Source organism: Sus scrofa, chromosome 12 (assembly GCF_054392235.1).
Source record: "Sus scrofa isolate SSC_HxYL_T2T_F1_AM1 chromosome 12, Sscrofa_HxYL_maternal_Yorkshire_Landrace_v2.0, whole genome shotgun sequence".
NCBI lineage: Eukaryota > Metazoa > Chordata > Mammalia > Artiodactyla > Suidae > Sus > Sus scrofa.
The window spans coordinates 54,171,717-54,194,583 of NC_139394.1; the positions used below are offsets into that span (position 1 = coordinate 54,171,717).

Below are 22,867 nucleotides of genomic sequence, written 5' to 3' on the forward strand. Positions count from 1 at the left end.
GGCATGTGAAAGAGCCTCTGCCACCCTCACCTTCGTCTGCAAAAGCTCTTCTCCTGTCTACGGTTCTAATCATCCCTGGGCCCAAAGGGCCCTGGATCCCAGAGGAGTCCAGATCCTGGAAGAATTCATTAAAGACAAATTACCCAAGGCCTCTCTAGGACAAATGCTCTCGGAATCTTGGACCAGTCACTCATTGCAGTCACTAATCACACCTGGACCAGTGATTACTTCAGGGAAGGTGGGGAGAGAAAGAAGCTCACGTATGAAAACTGGAGTTGCCATTGTGACTCAGCAGTATTGAACCCAACTAGTACTGATGAGGATGCTTGTTCGATCCCTGGCCCTGAGCTCTGTCATAAGGATCCAGCATTGCCATGAGATGTGGTGTAAGTCACAGACACAGCTCATTTTGAAACCTGGGTTGCTGTGGATGTGGCAGAGGCTGGCAGCTGCAGCTCCGATTTGACCCTGAGGCTGGGAGCCTCCATATGCTGCAGGTGCGGCCCTAAAAAGCCAAAAAAAAAAAAAAAAAGAAGTGAAAAAACTTATTCGCTACCTATTAAGAAATAAACGTTTGTGTTTGGCGCCTACAGTAGTATGTGGGGCTGAAACTTGCACTTTGGAGGTGAAAGAAGATGGTTAGTGAGACCATAAAAACAAGCAGGAACCAGGCTGTGAATATCTTAAAATATTTATCTTAGGAGTTAGGAGACTTTCTTTATTCTATGACCAAGAAGAGGCCTTCACTGCTCTTTGGGCACAGTGCCACTAAAGATAGGGATTTTCTGGAAAGATTTTCAGCGTGATAAATCTCTCGCTACCATTCACTCCCCTATAAACACACTGCAGAGGAGCGATAAACCTGCAGTTAAGGATTAGACTTCTATGAGCCAAATACATGCAGACACTTGGAAAGTACTGGAATGAGAGAAAAATTAAACTCTCCCTGAATATATTCCATTTTCCTCAGGCCAAGAAAAGAAACCCGGATGTGTAAGCTACTTCTGCGGGAAAACCTTAGCAGCTCCCTGCCACCACCACCATCTCTGGAACCTCCATGTGTGTCCGATTACCTCCTGGTCTCCGGCACTTCCTTGCCCTGAAATTGACTACAAGGCCATAAAACATTTACAACTCATTTTTTTTTTTTTACTACTTTGGCGTCATCTCAGCTGTACTGGGTCCTTCCCATGTTGGTATCAGGCAAACCTTCATTCCTAGAGAATCTGCCTCCTCATTGCTCTTGCCTTATTGGGTTGTTACAGCTTCATGAACATTTGTTACTACGGATGAAAACACTAAAAAAGGCACTCAAAGAATTCCCCCCAGAATTTCAGACATGGTCATGTCTGTTCCACTTGTATAGAGCAGCCCAGTTTTCCCTTGGTAATCAACAGCACTGGCCCCAAACAGAATGACAACCCTGTCCCTATATCCAGGTCACAGAAGAACCACAGTTGTTATACACTTGAAACTAATATATTATTACATTAATTATACCTCAAATTTTTTTTTACAAAAAAGGAAACAAGGTTTCAATAATTATTTTTAAAAATGTTCAGGTGTTTGGGAGTTCCCATTGTGGCTCAGCAGTAATGAATCCAACTAGTATCCATGAGGATTCGGGTTTGATGCCTGGCCACGCTCAGTGGGTTAAGGATCCAGCCTTGCCGTGAGCTATGGTTTTGGTCAAAGACGTGGCTTGGACCTGGCATGGCTGTGGCTGTGGCATATAGGCTAGCAGCTCCAGCTCTGATTCAAACTCTAGTCCAAGAACTTCCATATGCTACATGTGCGGCCCTAAAAACAAAGAATAAAACATTACAAAATAAATAAAAAATGTCCAGGTGGTTGTCTCAACTTCACATTCAGTGAAACCACTGTTACATCCCCTGGTAGAAGCACTCCTCCCTTGAGAACCACACGAGACAATTCTCGGGCACCTTTTTGATTCTATCAGCCTCAACCCTTATTCCAGACACACCCGACTGTCAGCCAGCTTTAGTAGATACAACCTGCCATCGCCTCACCTCAGTTCTGCTCGACATGCTCCAAGTTTCCTGCCCTGGGACTCCTCTGGCCCCACAAAACAGGGTGTCTGGCTCCTCCAAAACAGCATTTTCTCAGTACTCATACAAGTATTTAGATGTATGATATATTTGGAGTGCTTTGTGTTGAGAGGGTGAGGTACAGATTGAGCCATTTTATTTGTCATGTGGAAATCCAGTTTTTCCAGCCCCTTTGGCTGAAAAGACTATCTTCCACAGAACTGTCTTTATACCTTCGTCAAAAAATCAATGGATGGGGAGTTCCCATCGTGGCACAGCAGTTAACGAACCGGACTGGCATCCATGAGGACACAGGATCGATCCCTGCCCTCGCTCAGGGGGATAAGGACACGGTGCTGCCGTGAGCTGTGGTGTAGGTTGCAGACGCGGCTCGGATCCCACGTTGCTGTGATCCTCAAGTAGGTTGGTGGCCACAGCTCGGACTGGACCCCTAGGCTGGGAACGTCCATATGCTGCGGGTGCAGCCCTAGAAAAGGCACAAAGACAAAAAAAAAAAAAAAAATCAATGGATGATTGAAAATCGTAAATCATTAGGTTGTACACCTGGAACTTATATAGTATTACACAGCAACTATATCTGAACTGAAAAATCAATGGATGATACCGGAGTGAATCTGCTTTTGGACTCCATACACTATTCTCTACGCTCCATACTGATCTATATTTCGATCTTTCCTCAAATGTCACACTTTCCTGATTATTTAACAAAATAATGACTCTGGAAATCAGACAATGTGAGTCTTGATATTTCTCCTTCGTTTCCAAAATCAAAATTTCTTTTTCAGTTTCCTGTCTTGATATATACATTTTACAATCAGACTGCCAATCTGTGTTCCAAAAACCCTGTTGAAATGTTGACTGGAATTGTGTTTAAACTCTGGCTAAGTTTTGGAGGAGTCAACTTCTTAAGACTATCAGGTCTTCCAGTGCATGAACACGTCCTATCTATCCATTTCCCTGGATCTCCCTTATTTCGTCAATCGATGGGTGGTGATTTTTCACACGCGTCTTGCATATGTCATGTAAGATTTATGCCTAAGTATTTAATAGCTGGGTACTATTGTAAATGGTACTTTAAAGGTTTTTTTTTAACTTTCTACCTGTTCATCATATATTAATATTTATATGCAAAAATGGAACTTTTAAACATATTGACCTTGTATCCTGTGATCGTGTTAAACGCACTTATTAGTTCTAAGAACTGGTTTACATTCTTTGGGATTTTCTACACAAATGACCATGTTGTCTGTGAATGGAGACGGTTTCCTTTCTTACTTTCCAAACTGTATGTTTTCATTTCCTAGGACTTCCAGTAAAATACTGAATAAGAGTAATGAGAGCAAACATTTTCACTTTGTTCCTGATTTGATTTTATTTTATTTATTTTTTGCCATTTTGCCTTTTCTAGGGCCCCCCCACCCCCACCCCCACCCCCACCCCCCCGCGGCATATGGAGGTTCCCAGGCCAGGGGTCTAATCAGAGCTGTTGCCGCCGGCCTACACGAGAACCACAGCAACGCGGGATCTGAGCCACGTCTGCGAGCTACACCACAGCTCACGGCAACGCCAGATCCTTAACCCACTGAGCAAGGCCAGGGATCAAACCCGAAACCTCATGGTTCCTAGTCAGATTTGTTAACCAATGCGCCACGACAGGAACTCCACTTTGTTCCTGATTTTAGGCCAAAGGATTCAATTTTACCTTAACTACGACATAACATACAATTCTGCTCTTCCACCAGACTGAATAAGTTTTTGCCTATTCCCAGTCTGATGAGAGTCTTAATCACAAATTTCTTAAGTTAATGTTGCATTTTCTTTGCCAAAGTTCTTTCCTCTACCTACTGTGAGAATCTTTGTTCTTCTTCAAATGACTCTCCCTTTTTAATAGCAAAGGGCCACTTGGAGCAATACCCATATCCACAAAACTACACTTTGGAATAAAACTTTTATTTTCAGTGGTTTCTTTAGGGTTTCATGCGATGGTGTTTTTTTGTTTGTTTTTGTGGGGGTTTTTTTTGTTTTGTTTTGTTTTTTGTCTTTTTGCCTTCCTAGGGCCGCTCCCGCGGCATGTGGAGGTTCCCAGGCTAGGTGTCAAATCGGAGCTGTAGCCACTGGCCTACACCACAGCCACAGCAACTCAGGATCCCAGCCGTGTCTGCAACCTACACCACAGCTCATGGCAAAGCCAGATCTTTAACCCACTGAGCAAGGCCAGGAATCGAACCTGCAACCTCATGGTTCCTAGTCAGATTCCTTAACCACTGTGCCATGACGGGAACTCCAATGGTGGTTTTTTGGTTTTTTTTTTTAATCATATGGATTTTTATTCCTTAGGTGATGATATGAGCATTTAAGATTTATTGGGTTCTAAATGTTGAAGCGGCTTTTTTTTTTTTTTTTTGCTCTTTTTAGGACTGCACCTGTGGCACATGGATGTCCCCAGGCTAGTGGTCGAACTGGAGCTGCAGCCACTGGCCAAAGCCACAGCCAGAGCAATGCAGGATCCGAGCCATGTCTGTGACCTACACCATGGATCGTGGCAATGCCGGATCATTAACCCACTGAGCAAAGCCAGGGATCAAACCTACGTCCTCATGGATACTACTCAGGTTCGTTTCCAGTGAGCCACAACAGAAACGCCAGAACAGCCTCTCATTCCCCAAATAACCTCCTCCTGATAGTGATTTATTATCCTTCTCATATACTGTTAGATTCTACTGGTTCCTATCTTTGATGATTTTAATGTGTATGTTCATGACGGGTATTTGTCTACAGCTTCCTTGCAATGTCTTTATCTGGTCTCGCTATCAGAGCCCTAAAATGAGTTGGTACTTCCTCGTCTTGTACATCCTGGAAGAGTTTGCAATGGAATTAGTATTATTTCTCTCTTAACTGCTTCATAATATAACCAATAAAGCCGTCTAGTCCTGGAGTTTTCTCTGTCAGGAGAATTTTACACACAAATCCAATTTCTCCAATAAAAACAACCATTTAGGTTATCTGGTCTTTGTGAGTGAGCTTTAGAAATTGTTTTTCAACATATTTATCCATTTCATCTAAATTGCAACATTTACGGGCATAGAATTATTTGTATTATTCCCTTATCATCCTTGACTCTCTGTATGGATCTGTAAAGATATCCCATATTTCTTTCATGATATGGTTTTTGGTTTTTTCCCTCTTTTATCTCCTCTTACTCATTGTGACTACAAAGTTATCTGATCCCGGACGACTGGCCTCACCACTCGCAGGAAGCCAACCACCTCCTGGGCTCTCCCCGGCCCGGCCCGGCCTGCCTGCCCTCGGGAGGCATGGCACTCGTGTGAAGCAACGGCCCAGCACTGCCCACACGCAGGAGCTGCCCAGGACCGCAGGGCCAAGCCCTGCCCGGCCACAGGGAGTCTGCCTCCATCGCGGTGTGGACCTGTCAGTCCTGTCCACCCTGGGGAAGTGCTCCTCTGTCTCCGAGGGAGCCAGCGAGCCCCGCCTACCCTCGGGAAGCACTGCACTCCAGGAGAGCAAGCCGCCCAGCACCGCCCGCCCACGGGAAGAGCACCACCCGCCCACGGGAAGAGCTCTGTGGCACAGGGGCACCAGGGAAAACCCTGCCCGGCCCGGGAAGTGCACCGCCACCACCATGGTGCAGTGGTGACAGTCCTGCCCACCCTCGGGGAGTCCTCCTTTGCTTCAGAGTGACCCTCCTTGCTTCAGAGTGACCCTGCTGGCCCCGCCCAAACTTGGGAAATGCCCCGCTGCCTCAAAGAAGGCCAGCCAACACCACCAGCCCTCAGGAAACACTCCACACTAGCGGAACAGCAAACCCTGCCTGGCCACAGGGAGTGCACCTCCACCAGTAATACAGATTCCCTCCAAGAGGAACTAGAAAATATAAGGCAGAGCCAAGAAAAACGACAAAATTCATGTGCAGAGAACACACTGAGCTAAGGGTAGTAAAAACCAGAACGAACAATGCACAGGAACAAATTAGTAATGTGGAAGATAGAATAATGGAAATCACCCAAACAGGACAGCAGACAGAAAGTCAAATGAAAAAACATGAAAGCAACATAAGAGACCTATGGGATCATATGAAGTGGGCCAATCTATGCATAATAGGAATTCCAGAAGGAGAAGAAAAAGAAAAGGGGATTGAAAATATATTTGAAGAAATTATCACTGGAAACTTTCCAAATCTAAAGGATACTGACTTCAAGATAGAGGAAGCAGAGAGGGCCCCAAACAAGTTGAATCCAAATAGACCCACACCAAGACACATTATGGTAAAAATAGCAAAAGTCCATGACAAAGAGAGGATCCTAAAGGCAGTAACAGAAAAGCAAAGTGTCAATTATAAGGGAACCCCCATAAGGCTACCAGCTGATTGGTCGACAGAAACTCTACAGGCAAGGAGGGAATGGCAAGAGATATTTAAAGCACTGAAAGGAAAAAATATGCGACCTAGAATACTCTATCCAGCAAGAATATCATTTAAAATAGAGGGGGAAATGAAAGTTTTTTCCAACAAACAAAAGCCAAGAGAATACAGCAATACAAAACCCATTCTCAAACAAATACTGAAAGGGCTTCCCTAAATCAAAAAAAAAAAAAAAAAAAGAGGAAGAACTAGGATGGAGGAAACCACAATCAGAGAGCAGCCACTCGAATAAGCCAGCATACAGATTTAATTATGAAGATGTTTAAAATAAAATTAAAAAGAGTAAGACATCAAAATCATAAAATGTGGGCAAGGGAAAAGGAAATAAGTAGATTCTCTTTTAAATATTCTTTTTTAAATTTTATGATGCTAATGAAGTCTTTGAATCTACAGGACTATCGGGTTAAAACACACAATTATAGGAAGGGGTTAACATACTTCAAAAACAGGGCAACCCCAAATCAAATCCAAACACTACATTCACAAAACATGGAAAGTACTTAAGCATAAATAAATGGAAACCATCCAACCAAGAAAAGAAAGGAGACCGGAGAATCAGAGAATCAGCTGGAAAAATAATGCGGTTTAAAAGGGCAATTAATAAACATCTATCAATTATCACCTTAAATGTCAATGGGCTGAATGCTTCAATCGAAAGACAGAGAGTGGCTGACTGGATAAAAAAGCAAAAACCTTCAATCTGCTGCCTATAAGAAACTCACCTGAGGACAGAGGACACATATAGATTGAAAGTGAGGGGGTGGGAAAAGATATTTCAATGCCAATGGACAAGACAGGAAAGCAGGAGCTGCAATCCTCATATCAGACCAAATAGACTTTAAAACGAAGGCCATAAAGCAGGACACTCTTTAAAGGTTAAAGGATCCATTCAAGAAGAGGATATATTACAATCGTCAACATATATGCCCCAAATATAGGAGCACCCAGATACCGCCAATAAATACTAACAGATATAAAGGGAGAAACTGATGAGAATACTATCATAGTAAGAGACGTTAACACCCCACTCACATTAATGGACAGAGCCTCTCGACAGAAAATCAGTAAAGCAACAGAGATCCTAAAGGACACAATAGAAAAGTTAGACTTAATTGACAGCTTCAGGGCAATGCATCCAAAAAAATCAGAATACACATTCTTCGCAAGTGCGCATGGAACATTCTCAAGAATTGATCACATCCTGGGGCACAAAGCTAACCTCAGCACACTTAAGAGTATAGAAAGTATTTCGAGTATCTTCTCTGACCACGATGGCATGAAACTAGAAATCAACCACAGGAAACGAAATGAGAAGAAACCACTGCATGGAGACGAAACAACATGCTACCAAAAAAACCAATGAGTCAATGAGGAAATCAAGAGGGAAATTAAAAAATTCCTCAAGACAAATGATAATGAAGGCACGACTTCTCAAAATCTATGGGGTGCGGAGTTCCTGTCGTGGCGCAGTGGTTAACGAATCTGACTAGGAACCATGAGGTTGCGGGTTCGGTCCCTGCCCTTGCTCAGTGGGTTAACGATCTGGCATTGCCGTGAGCTGTGGTGTAGGTTGCTGACGCGGCTCGGATCCCGCGTTGCTGTGGCTCAGGCATAGGCCTGTGGCTACAGCTCCGATTCAACCCCTAGCCTGGGAACCTCCATATGCTGCAGCAGCGGCCCAAGAAATAGCAAAAAGACAAATAAATCTATGGGAAGCCACAAAAGTAGTGCTCAGAGGGAAATTCATAGCCATACAGGCCTTCTGCAAAAAAGAACAAAGGTCTCAAATGACACCTTAACCCACCACCTAAATGAAGGAGAGGAAGAACAAGAAAACCTAAAGTCAGCAGAAGCAAGGAAATCACAAAGAACAGAGAGGAAACCATTAAAATAGAAATTCAAAAAACAACAGAGAAAATTAATGAAAACCAAGAGTGGGTTCTTCGAAAAGGTAAACCAAATTGACAAACCTCTGGCTAGACTCACCAAGAAGAGGAGAGAAAGAACCCAAATAAACAAAATAAAAAATGAAAAAGGAGAAGTCACAATGGATACTACAGAAATACAAAAAACCATGCGAGAATACCATGAACAACTGTGTACTAACAAATTTGACAATCTAGAAGAAATGGACAACTTTCTTGAGTCTTACGGCCTGCCAAAACTGAATCAAGAAGAAATAGGTCAACTGAACAGACCAGTCACTAGAAATGAAATTGACTACGTCATAAAAACACTCCATACGAGTAAAACTCCAGGACCAGATGGCTTCACAGGCAAATTCTGCCACACTTACAAAGAGGATCTGGTGCCCATCCTCCTTAAACTTTTTCAAAAGCATGAAGAAGAAGAAGGAACACACCCAAAGACATTCTACGAAGCCACCATCACCCTAATTCCAAAACCAGACAAAGATACCACCAAAAGAGAAAACTATCGGCCAATACCTTTGATGAATATAGACGCAAAACTTCTCAACAAAATCCTAGCCAGCCAAATCCAACAGCATATCAAAAAGATCAGACACCACCACCAGGTGGGGTTCATCCCAGGTTCACAAGGATGGTTCAACCTACGCAAATCAATCAACGTCATACACCACCTTAACAAAAGAAAAGTCACAAACCACATGATCATCTCAACAGATGCAGAGAAAGCATCTGACAAAGTCCAACATCCATTCACGACCAAAACTTCCACCAAAGTGGATACAGAGGCAACAACCCTAAACATAATTGGAGCCATTTATGACAAACCCACAGCAAATAGGACACTCAATGGAGAAAAGCTGAAAGCCTTCCCACTAAAATCTGGAACAAGACAGGAAGGCCCACTCTCACCACTGCTCTTCAACACAGTATCGGAAGTCCTGGCCACAGCAGTCAGACAAACAAAAGAAGGAAAAGGCATCGAAACAGGAAGAGAAGAGGTAAAACTCTCACTGTATGCAGACGACATGATACTAAACATAGAAAACCCTAAGGACTCAACCCAAAAACTACTTCGACTGATTAACAAACTCAGCTAAGGAGCAGGCTATAAGATTAACATTCACAAATCAGTCGCATTTCTGTATACTGACGATGAAATATTACATTGGGAATACAGAAATACCATACCCTTTAAAATTGCACCCCAAAAAATCAAATACCTGGGAATACACCTGACCAAGGAGGTATAGGACTTATATGCCAAGAACTATAAAACATTAGTCAAGGAAATTGAAGAAGACATAAAGAAATGGAAAGCTACTCCATGCTCCTGGGTTGGAAAAATTCATATGGTAAAAATGGCCACACCACTCAAAACAATCTACAGATTCAATGCAACCCCTGTCAAATTTTTTCCCAGAGCTAGAACAAACAATCCAAAAGTTTATATGGAACCACAAAAGACCCAGGATTGCCAAAGCAATTCTGAGCAACAAAAACCAAGCAGGACGCATAACTCTCCCAGACTTCAGGCAATGTTACAAAGCCAAAACAGACAGACCGACCAATGGAACCCAAAACAGAGAACCCAGAGATAAACCCAGACACCTATGGCCAACTAATCTTTGACAAAGCAGGCAAGAACATTAAATGGGAAAAAGAAACTCTATTCAGCAAGAATTGCTGCGAAACCTGGACAGCTGCACGCAAATCAATGACACTGGAACACACCCTCACACCAGGCACAAAAATAAACTCAAGATGGCTGAAAGACTTCAACATAAGACAAGACACCATCAAACTCCTGGAACAGAACATACGCAAAACATTCCCTGACATCAACCTTACAAACGTTCTCTCAGGTCAGTCTCCCAAAGCAACACAAATAAAAGCAAAAACAAACCAATCGGACCTAATCAAACGGACAAGCTTTTGCACAGCAAAGGAAACCAAAAAGAACACAAAGAGACAACTTACAGGATGGGAGAAAATCGTGTCAAACGATGCAACTGACAAGGCCTTAATCTCTAGAATGTACAAACACCTTACACAACTCAACAGCAAAAAAGCCAACAACCCAATGGGAAAATGGACAAAGGACCCGAAAAGACATTTCTCCAAGGAAGATATACAGACGGCCAACAAGCACATGCAAACATGCTCGACATCCCTCACTATTAGAGAAATGCAAATCAAAACGACCATGAGATACAACCTCACACCAGTCAGAATGGCCATCATTAAGAAGTCCACAAATAACAAATGCTGGAGGGGGTGTGGAGAAAAAGGAACCCTCCTGCACTGTTAGTGGGAATGTAAGCTGCTACAGCCACTATGGAGAACAGTATGCAGGTACCCTAGAAATCTATACAAAGAACTACTATACGACCCAGCAACCCCACTCTTGGGCGTATATCAGGACAAAACTGGTTTAAAAAGACACATGTACCCGCATGTTCACTGCAGCTCTATTCACAATAGCCAAGACATGGAAACAAACCAAATGTCCACTGAGAGACGACTGGATTCGGAAGACGCCATATATACACACAAGGGACTACTACTCAGCCATAAAAAAGAACAAAATAATGATCGTTTGCAAATAATCGTTTGCAGCAACGTGGATGGAACTAGCAACTCTCATTCTGAGTGAAGTAAGTCAGAAAGAGAAAGACAAATCCCATGATATCACTCATATCTGGTATCTCATACACACCACAAATGAACCTTTCCACAGAAACCAAAATCATGGACTTGGAATACAGACCTGTGGTTGCCCCAGGGAAGGGGAACCGAGTGGGAGGGGTTGGGAGCATGGGGTTAATGGATGCAAACTACTGCTCTTGGAATGGATTTACGATGAGATCTTACTGTTAGCACTGAAAACTATGTCTAGATACTTACTTTGCAGCACGACAATGGGAGAAAAAATTAGGTATACCTGAATGTGTAACTGGGTCCCCATGCTATACAGTGCAAACAAAACAGTAAGAAAAAATTGGGTTGTGCTGATTGTTGTACAAATATAAATGTAATAAAATTCATTGAGGAGTTCCCGTCGTGGTGCAGTGGTTAACGAATCCAACTAGGAACCATGAGGTTGTGGGTTCGATCCCTGCTCTTGCTCAGTGGGTTAACGATCTGGAGTTGCTGTGAGCTATGGTGTAGGTCGCAACGTGGCTCAAATCCCGCCTTGCTGTGGCTCTGGTGTAGGCTGGCAGCTACAGCTCTGATTAGACGCCTAGCCTAGGAACCTCCATATGCAGCGAGAAGCACCCCTAGGAAAGGCAAAAAGACAAATAAATAAATAAATAAATAAAATGATCTTTAAAAAAATAAAAAAATAAAAGATAAAATAAAATTCACTGAGTAATAAAAATAAAGTTTAAAGAACCCGTTTAGGACAGGTAAGATGAAGAGTAAGAAATGTGAGCATTAACCAGTATAGACCTGGGGATACAGAGTATTGTTTAAAGTAGGTGTGAGGTTTTATAAACATATTCAATTAGTTGTTGAGCAACTGGAAAGAAAGATCAATTCCAGGTTTCTAAATGATGCTGCTTAGGATCACCTGGGTAAAACAAAGAGCGAGACCCTGCTAGCAAGTCCCTGAGATCCCCTTTTCAAGTTCAACTCCATACTTCCACTCTATCTCACTTGCTTGCTGGGAAATTTCATACTAAGTTTTTTCACAAAAACAATACAGAGGAAAAAAGAACTCTAGGTTACAAGCCCAGGATTAATGTGAACAGTTTACTGCATAAAATTATATGAACATCCCAAGCTTCAGCAACATAGAGAGAAGGGAGTTTTCCTTTTCCAAAAGACTCTTCCCAGGGCTCCCTTCATGTCTCTGTTCCTCAGGCTGTAGATGAAGGGGTTCAGCATGGGGGTCACCACAGTGTACATCATAGCCATGACCGTCTCCTTCACAGTAGAATTTTTAGCTGATGGGCACAAATAGAGAGCAATTACTGTCCCATAGAACAGTGACACCACAGAGAGGTGGGAGCCACAGGTAGAGAAAGCCTTGCGGATACCCCTAGTAGAAGGGACCCTGAGGATGGAGGAGACAATCCGTGCATAGGACATGACGATGAGTAGGAACGGAATGACAAGAATGAGCCCCCCCATGATAAATATCACCAACTCATTAATGCCCGTGTCAGAGCAGGACAGCTTCAGCAGAGCAGACAAATCACAGAAAAAGTGGGGGATCACGTTGTCCCCACAAAAACACAGTCTGGCCATGAGCAGGGTGTGCAGCATGGCGTGCAACGTGGTCAGCAGCCAGCACAGCACCACCAAGGAGAGACAGAGCTTGGGGCTCATGATGGTGGTGTAGCGCAGGGGGAAGTAGATGGCCACGTAGCGGTCATAGGCCATGGCCACAAGGAGGAAGCTCTCCAGGTCTCCAAAGAAGAGGAAGAAATACATTTGGGTCAGGCAGCCGGCATAGGGGATGGATGGATGTTGGCTCTGCATATTCTGAAGCAATTTGGGCATGGTGACAGAGGAAAAGCAGAGGTCAGAGAAAGACAAATTGCTGAGGAAAAAATACATGGGCGTGTGGAGGTGGGCGTCCAGGCAAATGAGAACCATGATGAGGAGGTTCCCCAGGACGGTGCTAAGATACACGGCCAGGAACAGAGCACAGAACAGGCTTCGATGCTCCGCCTCAATGGGCAGTCCCAGCAGGAGGAACTCTGAAACAACCGTTTGATTTCTTCCTGTCATGCTCTTTCTCCAAGGTCCTCAAGAGGAAAGGACAGTGTCCATGAAAACCTGAAGTTAAAAATGAACATCAGTATACGATCCATGGTCTGCTACATGCTCTGCAAAAATACCTTAGCTCACGCTCACCCCAATAATGACCATCTCTATACTATTTCAAATCTCCACAAACAGAATCCCTATGAGGGGAACTGACGCTCTTACTTTACTTCCCTTCAACATGAAACAACATTCCAACTTGCCAAAAACACTCATTTCGTTTTTTCCTGCTTGGCCACCCTCATGGCACAGGGAAGTTCCCCCAGACCAGGGGTCGAACCCGAAACAAAGCTGTGACCTATGCCACAGCTGCAGCAACACACCCTGGATCCCGAACTCACTGCACTGGGCCAGGATCGACCCCATGCCAGTTCAGATACAACGCTGGACTCTCCCCCACCGCACGACAGCACAAACACCCTAAAACTCTCTTATTTATCCCTTAGATTCTGAGACACAGCGTATACTGGTTTTCCTCAAACCTGCCTGGCCAGACATCGTGAATAACTACAACTGGCTTCTCTTTGGTTCACAGCTTCAAGTTGACGGATGTCCTAGGACCTTTACCCACAGGCGGTTCTCCTCTAATTCCATGTACCTTCCAGGAAACCTCACCTACTCCAATGGCTTTAGACATCCATTTAGGTGTCTCGCTAACCTAGTCAAAAAATACTCAACTGCTTCATGATTAGCTTTCTCCGACGGCATCACATGCATTTTCAACTAAACGGATTCCAAAAGAAACACATCATCCCCTGTGCCCTTCTCCCAACTCCCTCCTCCTCTCATCTCCGCAGCTCAGAAAAAGAGTTTCACAGGCTCCAGATGAAACCATGACAGTTTTCTTTCATTCCCTCCTTTCTCTCATCAACATCCTTAGATCCTTAGATCAGCCTACCTGGCATCACATCTTGTCTGGACTGTTGGAACCAGCTCTGAATTCATCTCCCTGCTGCCGTGCTTGGAACCCTCTATGTCAGTATCCTTCATCACACGAGGCCTTTGAAGATGGAGAACCGGTGACCTTGCTCCACAAAGTCTCCCTGCACTCTCAATGCTCTTGACATGAAGGCAGAGTCCTTAAAGCCGAATGCCTTTCAGAGGTGACTCATAACCTAACCCTTGCCTGCCTCCATAGCTTCATCTGGCCGCCACACTACACTCACAGCTCACGCTCCAGCAATGCGGGACTTAAATGCAACCATCTTGCCCCAGCATCCGGCATCTGCTGCTCCTCTTCCCCAGCATCTTCTTCCTTCGGCGCCCTCCACGTGGCCTGCCCCCATTTATCCTTCTCACAGATTGCATGCCGCTAACCCAGCAAACCTTCCCTGTCTCCCCAGACCAGGCGACACCCACTGCTCTGTTTCCAAGCATCCCGTGCTCCTCCCACGACACGCCAGGCCAAGGGGATTATTTCCTCGTAGCCACCTTCCCTGCCAGACAAGAGAGGCCACGCAGGAAACACCACGTCTACAACTGCCTTCACAACTACAGCAGAGCTAGCACACGGCACACTGCCTGGATAGGGGTCGTGTTTCCTAAAGACTTACTGCCTGTGCTTTAGGCTGAGACATGCATTCCTCCAACGTGAAAGGCAGCAAAACGCCTTTTCGGTTAGAACCACCACTCCTACTCAATCTTCCCAGGACAAGAACATGCTAGCCTCAACCATTCAGCACTAAAGCTCACGTTTTATTACAAAATGTAGGGACGTAGTCTCGTCCCCACAGAATATGACACGGTGCTTCAAACACACTGCAATTTCACTATCAGACGATGGACGATGGGGATATTAGACATACATGCACGTATACACATGGAGTTGGAGAGACAGACAGAACGCCCCACTGGATCTCAGTCTCTGGTTAAGCCTAACTCTCGCCGGGGTGCCTCAAAGCTGACAAAGAAAGCACACGACAAGCACGAAGAGATGGGGGACCCTCCTTCACTGAACACATAACGGAGTCCCACTGCTGGGATTTGCACCCCTTGATGCCAGTTGACCCGGACACAGTAACAGGATTTAACACACGGCCGCAGCTACTGGCATCACAGTGGGAAGAAACACGTAGCAGAAATCACTCACCAGGCTTCTCGGAATTTTGTTTCCCTGATAACTGCGTGGGACCTGACTCCTGTGCTGACAGTATGACTGGGGATGACAAACCAGAGGCAGCACTTGAGGATCCCGGCGCTGCTGATGCAACGAGCCCCTCACCTTCTTCACCCTTTCAATCAGGAGTTCTCGGCACATACCAATCCCCTCAGGCAGTGCTTCTTAAATGTAATCTCCATGCAAACCACCTTGGAGCTCTGGGTTCACACTGCTTCCGAGTCTGCAGGCCAACTTCTACATTTTAAATTAGCACCCAGGTACGTACGGTTCATGCCGCGGTCCACGGACTACACCCTGAGGAGCAAGGATACACCTCGCTTTTCAACAGAAATATGACCACTCACCCCTCAGTGACTGCTAACCACAGTCTGTGAGAAGAGGGCTGCACAAAGCTGTTCAAAGCTCAGAGGTGCTTCTGAAGTAGAACAAGGGGTCGGAGCTATTCCATTAATGCCTACCTCAAGAGCTGTTATTTTGTTGAAATGACGCAAACTGTGGAAGTAGACTCTATATTAAGTAATATTTCTTAATGCTATCACTAATAAAAGCATGGTGACAAGTGAAACTTAATAAAAATACTTCTCAAATGTGGAGAAACCAGGGGAGGCAGAGACATGGAGAAGGGGCGGGTTCTCGCACCCCGAGACCTTCTGCAGAACATCGCACAACCTGGAAAACAAGAGCCTCAGGTTGGAAGAACCCTAAGGGAGCAGCTCAGCTGCCCTCTGCCCAACTTACCCTGTGTGTCTGAGGGGGACTCCAGGACCCTGACCCAAGATCCTGCTCCCCTTTATCCACTAAGGCATGTGAAAGAGCCTCTGCCACCCTCACCTTCGTCTGCAAAAGCTCTTCTCCTGTCTACGGTTCTAATCATCCCTGGGCCCAAAGGGCCCTGGATCCCAGAGGAGTCCAGATCCTGGAAGAATTCATTAAAGACAAAGTAATTATCCAAGGCCTCTCTAGGACAAAGGCTCTCCAACTCCTGAACTGATTACAATCACTAATCACGCCTGACTATACACTTCAGGGAAGGTGGGGAGGGAGAGAAGCTCATGTATGAAAACTTAATCACTGCCTGTTTAGCTGATAAACAGTAGACTTTTGTGTTTGGCGCCTACACTACTACGTGTGGCTGTAGCTCACATCTGGAGGTGAAGGAAGATGGTTGGAGAGGCCATAAAATCAAGCAGGAAGCAGGCTGTGAGATCTTAAATTATCTCAGGAGTTTAGCAGGCCTTATGCTATGGGCAAGAAGAAGCCATCACTGGCCTTTGAGCATAGGGTCACTAAGGACACATATTTTGGGGCAAGATTTTCAGGCTGGTCAACCTCTTACCACAATCCACTTCCTTATAAACACACCTCAGAGGAGAGAGAAACCTGCAGTTAACACTTACGGGCCAAATACATGCAGACACATGGAAAGTACTGGAATGAGAGAAAAATTAAACTCTCCCCAGATATACTCCATTTTCCTCAGGCCAAGAAAGAAACCCGGATGTGTAATCTACTGAGGCATGTCTAGCTCCTCACTTCTACAGGAAAACCTTAGCAGCTCCCCGCCACCACCATCTCTGGAACCTCCATATGTGTCCAATTACCTCCTGGTCTCTGGCACTTCCTTACCCTGAAATTGACTACAAGGCCATAAAACATTTACAACTCCTCCCCCCCCCCCCCCCGCTACTCTGGCATCATCTCTGCTGTATGGGTCCTTCCCATGGTGGTAGCATGCAAACCTTGATTCCTAGGGAAAATGTTTCCTCCTGGGGCTTTCCTTATTGGGTCGTTATAGTTTCATGAACATTTGTTATGGTGGATGAAAATCACTAAGAGGCAATCAGAGAATTCCCGCAGAATTTCAGATATGGTCCTGTCCATTCCACTTGTGTACAGCAGCCCAGTTTTCCCCTGGTAATCGATATACCACCCCAAACAGAATGACAACCCTGTCCCTATATCAGGTCACATAAGAACCACAGTTGTTATACACTTGAAACCAATATAACATTACATTAATGACTATGTAATTATAATAGCTGTAGCTCCGATTTGTCACTTAGTCTGGGAACCTCCATATGCCACGGGTGCAGCCCTAGAAAGCAAAAGAAATAAACAGATAATCAATGGCTGATTGAAAATCGTGGCTCATTTGATGCTGTACACCTGGAACTTGTGTAATATTGTCCACCCACCATATCTCAACTGAAAAATCAATGGCTGATTGATACGCGAGTGGATCTATTTTTGGACTCTGTTCACTATTCTATACTCTCTATACTGATCTACATTTCTATCTTTCCTCAAATGTCACACTTTCCTGATTACTTAACTGAATCTGGAAATCAGACCATGTGAGTCTTGATATTTCTTCTTCGTTCCAAAATCAAACTTGCTTTTTCAGTTGCCTTGCCTTGATACATACATTTTACAATCAGACTGTCAATTTGCATTCCAAAAATCCTGCTGAATGGTTGATTGGAATCGTGTTTAAACTTTAGCTAAGTTTCAGAAGCGCCAACTACTTAAGACTATCGGGTCTTCCACTTCATGAACATGGGCTATCTACCCATTTCCTTAGATCTCTGCTATTTCCTCAGTCAACGTGACTTTTCACATACATCTTGCAAATGTTATGTTTGATTTATGCCCAAGTATTTAATAGCTGGGTGCTCTTGTAATTGGTACTTTAAAATTTTTAACTTTCCACATGTTCGTAACCAGTTTTTTAACTTTCCACCTGCTTATATTAATACTTATATGCAAAAATGTAACTTTTAAACATATTGACCTTATATCCTATGATCATGTTAAACGCACTTATTAGTTCTAAAAACTGGATTTACATTCCTTGGGATTTTCCACACAGATGCTCATGTTGTCTGTGAATGGAGATGGTTTCCTTTCTTACTTCCCAAACTGTACGTTTTCATTTCTTTTTCTTGCCCTTTTTCATTTCCTAGGACTTCCAGTAAAATTCTGAATAAGAGCAGGAAGAGCAAACATTTTCACTTTGTTCCTGGTCTTAGGTGAAAGGATTCAACTTTTACCTTAACTCACATATGACATACAGTTTGCTGGAAGGTGCTCTTCCACCAGACTGAGGAAGTTTTTGTCTATTCCCAGTCTGATGAGAGTCTTAATCACAAATTTCTTAAGTTAATGTTGAATTTTCTTTGCCAAAGTTTTTTCCTCCACCTACTGTGATGATCTTCTTTTCCAAGTCAATCTCCCTTTTTAATAGCAAAGGGCCACTTGGAGCAATGTGACAATATCCACATCCACATAACTACATTTTGGAATGTGACTTTAATTCAGTAGTCTCCTCGGGGTTTCACACGACGCGGGTTTGTTGGTTTGTTTGTTTTTCATCATTGTGGATTTTTTTTCTTTAGGTGTTGATATGAGCATTTAGATTTATTGGATTTTGAATGTTGAAACAGCTTCTCTTGCTGATTTTTTCATTTTGCTTTTTAGGGCTGCACCTGCAGCACATGGAGGTTTCCCAGCTAGGGATCAAGTCTGGGCTACAGCTGCGACCTACACCACAGCTCATGGCAATGGCAGATCCTTAACCCACTGAGCAAGGCCAGGGACCAAACCCGCACCCTCATGGATGCTAGTCGGGTTTGTCAACCACTGAGCCACGACGGGAACTCCCAAAACTTTTCTTTTTTTAAATACATGCGGTTCAGAGCAAAGAAGGTTATCAGGGATAAAGAGAGGCACTACATAACACTAAATGGTCATAACAACCTTAACAACATATATGCACCCAACAAAAGAGCATCAAAATGTGTGAGGCAAAAAATGGCAAGGAGAAGTAAATGAATCCACTGTTACACTTGGAGACTTCAATAGCCCGCCCTCAGAAACAGACAGATCCAGCAAGCAGAAAATCAGTAAGGACACAGCTGAATTCAACAACATCATCAGCACTGAGTATCATAGACATCTATGGATTATTTCAACCAACAACAGTAGAACATACATTTTTCTCAGGTTCGTACACAATATACACCAAGGTACACCACATTCAAGGCCACAAAATACACTTTAAAATTTTTAAACACTAGACATCATATGATGTCTGCTCTCAAACCACAATGGAATTAAACTAGATAGAAATCAATAACAGAAACACAACTAGAAAATTCCAAAATATAAGGCAACTAAACATACACCTCTAAATTACACATGGGTCCAAGAAGATACATCGAGGTAAGATTGAAAATATTTCGAACTAAATGAAAATGAAAACACAATCTATCAAAAGCACTGCTTAGACAGAAACTTACAGCACTGAATGCACAAGTTAGAAAAGAAAAGAGATCCAAAATCAATCATCTAAGCTTCCACCTTAGGAAACTAGAAAAGGAAGGGCAAATTAACCCCAAAGTAAGCACACAAAAACAAATAATACAACCTAGAAGGGAAGTCAAGGAAGTTGAAAATAAAAAATCAATAGAGAAAAACAGTGAAACAAGTCTCGTTCTTGGAAGAGAGCAATAACACTGATAAGCCTCTAGCCGAGCTAACTAAGAAATAAGAGAGGGGACACAATTTACAAACACAAAAAATGAAAAAGAGGACATCACCATAGATTGCCTGGACATGAAAAGGATAATAAAAAACTACTACGAACAACTCCACAGACCACAAATTTGATAACCTAGGTGAAATGGACTAATTTCTGGAAACACGCAATTTGCCAAAACTCACACAAGAAGAAACAGACAATCCCAATATGTTCTATATATTTTTTTAATTGAATCAATAATTGACAACATACCAAAATAGAAGGTACCAAGCCCAAATGGGTTTCCTGGGAAATTCTACTCAACACTTAAGACAGAAATTATACTCACTCTTACCTTTAAGGACACATATATGCTCAAGGGTAGGGACAGAAAAAATACTTCATTCAAGTGGAAACCACAAGAGAGCAGGGGAAGCTATAGTTATATTAGACAAAATAGACTTTAACTAGAATTAGTAACAATTAACAAAGAAAGTCATTATGTAAGGACAAGGGAGTCAATTTATCAAGAAGATATACCTTTTCCTTAGAGGAGACCATAAGGAAACAGGTGGACCAGTGTTGGAAAGCTACACAATGTCATAGGTGGAGCTAAGATTGAAAAATGAGTTTGTCCCTGATTCCTGAAGTGGGCGGAATGAGAAGAAGAATTCATAACATCGGATATTCTGAGATCTGAAATAAGCCAGTACTGACCCACTCTGAGACCTTAGCACGTCATCAACTTCCACGCTGTTTAGTCTTTAAGACGGTGCTAAGAGTCCTTTGTGGAATCATCACAAGAGTAGAATAAGATCACAGATACAAAATGTGTTGATAAATTCCAAATCATTAACCAGGAGAGAGATACCCTTAAAGACTGAGTCTGGGATGTTTCCTTTGTGGCTCAGAGGAAATGAATCCAACTAGTATCCATGAGGATGTAGGTTCGATCCCTGGCCTCGCTCAGTGAGTTGGGGATCCAGCATTGCTGTGAGCTGGGCTATAGGTCAAAGGCTCGGCTCAGATCCCATGGTGCTCTGGCTGTGGAGTCGGCCTAAAGCTGCAGCTCTGATTCGACCCCTCGCCTGGAAACCTCCACTTGCTGTGGGTACGGCCCTAAAGAGACCAAAAAAAAAAAAAAATTATTATTTTTTAATTAAAAGCTTAGTTTAGGAGAGAGAGCCTGAAGAGTAAGAATTGTTGAGTTTTAAACAGTATAGACCTGGGAGGATAGAAGATTATTTAAAGCAGGTTTGGGATTTCTTTAAAAATGTTAAATTAGTTGTTTAACAATTTGAAAAGAAAGATCAATTCAAAGTTTTTAAATGATGCTTCTTGGCATCACCTAGCTAAAACAAAGAGCGAGACCCTGCTAGCAAGTCCCTGAGATCCCCTTTTCAAGTTCAACTCCATACTTCCACTCTATCTCACTTGCTTGCTGGGAAATTTCTTACTATGTGATTTTAGTAAAAAGATCATTAGGAAAAAAAAGACGTCTGAGTTAATATCCCAATATTAATATCAACAGTCTATTGCATTAAATTATATGAACATCCCAAGCTTCAGCAACATAGAGAGAAGGGAGTTTTCCTTTTCCAAAAGACTCTTCCCAGGGCTCCCTTCATGTCTCTGTTCCTCAGGCTGTAGATGAAGGGGTTCAGCATGGGGGTCACCACAGTGTACATCATAGCCATGACCGTCTCCTTCACAGTAGAATTTTTAGCTGATGGGCACAAATAGAGAGCAATTACTGTCCCATAGAACAGTGACACCACAGAGAGGTGGGAGCCACAGGTAGAGAAAGCCTTGCGGATACCCCTAGTAGAAGGGACCCTGAGGATGGAGGAGACAATCCGTGCATAGGACATGACGATGAGTAGGAACGGAATGACAAGAATGAGCCCCCCCATGATAAATATCACCAACTCATTAATGCCCGTGTCAGAGCAGGACAGCTTCAGCAGAGCAGACATATCACAGAAAAAGTGGGGGATCACGTTGTCCCCACAAAAACACAGTCTGGCCATGAGCAGGGTGTGCAGCATGGCGTGCAACGTGGTCAGCAGCCAGGACAACACCACCAAGGAGAGACAGAGCTTGGGGCTCATGATGGTGGTGTAGCGCAGGGGGAAGCAGATGGCCACGTAGCGGTCATAGGCCATGGCCACAAGGAGGAAGCTCTCCAGGTCTGCAAAGAAGAGGAAGAAATACATTTGGGTCAGGCAGCCGGCATAGGGGATGGATGGGTCTTGGCTCTGCATGGTCTGTAACAACTTGGGGATAGTCACAGAAGAGAAGCAGAGGTCAGAGAATGACAAATTGCTGAGAAAGAAATACATCGGTGTGTGGAGGTAAGAGTCCAATTGAATCAAGAAAGTTATGAGGAGGTTCCCCAGGACGGTGGTAAGATACATGGCCAGGAACAGAGCATAGAACAGGTTTTGATGTTCTGGTGCAATCGGCAGGCCCAGGAGGAGGAACTCTGAGATGACAGTTTTATTTCTTCCCATCATGTTTTGCGTCCAGCTTCTTTAGCAGAAAATAATCGTATCCATTAAAAATCTGAATAAAAATGAACATATTTCTGTGATGCATATATCTATTAGCGGTTCTTCAATAACGGATTTTATCCTCATTATCTGTAACAACACTCTCTGTAACCAGAAATACACTACATCTCTAAATCCAAGCCGCTTTGCAGATATTTCCTTTATTTCTCATCAATTAGCATGCAACAATATTAACTCTTGCCTGCCTTCAAAAACACTCTAATCTCGTATCTTCTACGTGCTCATGCTGGTTCTCCTTGCCATTCATTTTCAATAAATCTGATTGGTGTCTTCTCCAATAGTATCTTATATTCTGGTGTTTTCTTAGGCTTTTTCCTAAACACTGTTCTCTCATAATTCTACATACACATCCCTGAAATCAGAACCTGCCTATTCCTATGACATCAATTACCATCTAAATCTCATGGGTAAACCTCTATGACTTTCACAGCTCTATCACCAATTC

The 22,867-nt window shown here is 43.5% G+C and overlaps 3 protein-coding genes across 6 annotated transcripts in view; all 3 read right to left on the reverse strand.

Moving 5' to 3' along the window:
• SPATA22 (spermatogenesis associated 22) overlaps positions 1 to 22,867 on the reverse strand; it is a 170,916-nt gene that overhangs the window by 110,735 nt on the left and 37,314 nt on the right. The gene's annotated exons all lie outside the window — the stretch shown is intronic.
• On the reverse strand, positions 12,181 to 14,471 carry LOC110256092 (olfactory receptor-like protein DTMT). Its single transcript, XM_021067670.2, has one exon. It carries the CDS (start codon positions 13,173 to 13,175, stop codon positions 12,225 to 12,227), a length of 951 nt encoding a protein of 316 aa, XP_020923329.1. The 5' UTR covers positions 13,176 to 14,471; the 3' UTR covers positions 12,181 to 12,224.
• LOC110256093 (olfactory receptor 1E5-like) lies at positions 21,378 to 22,433 on the reverse strand. Its single transcript, XM_084985675.1, has one exon. The coding sequence runs from the start codon at positions 22,363 to 22,365 to the stop codon at positions 21,415 to 21,417; it is 951 nt and encodes a 316-aa protein (XP_084841801.1). The 5' UTR covers positions 22,366 to 22,433; the 3' UTR covers positions 21,378 to 21,414.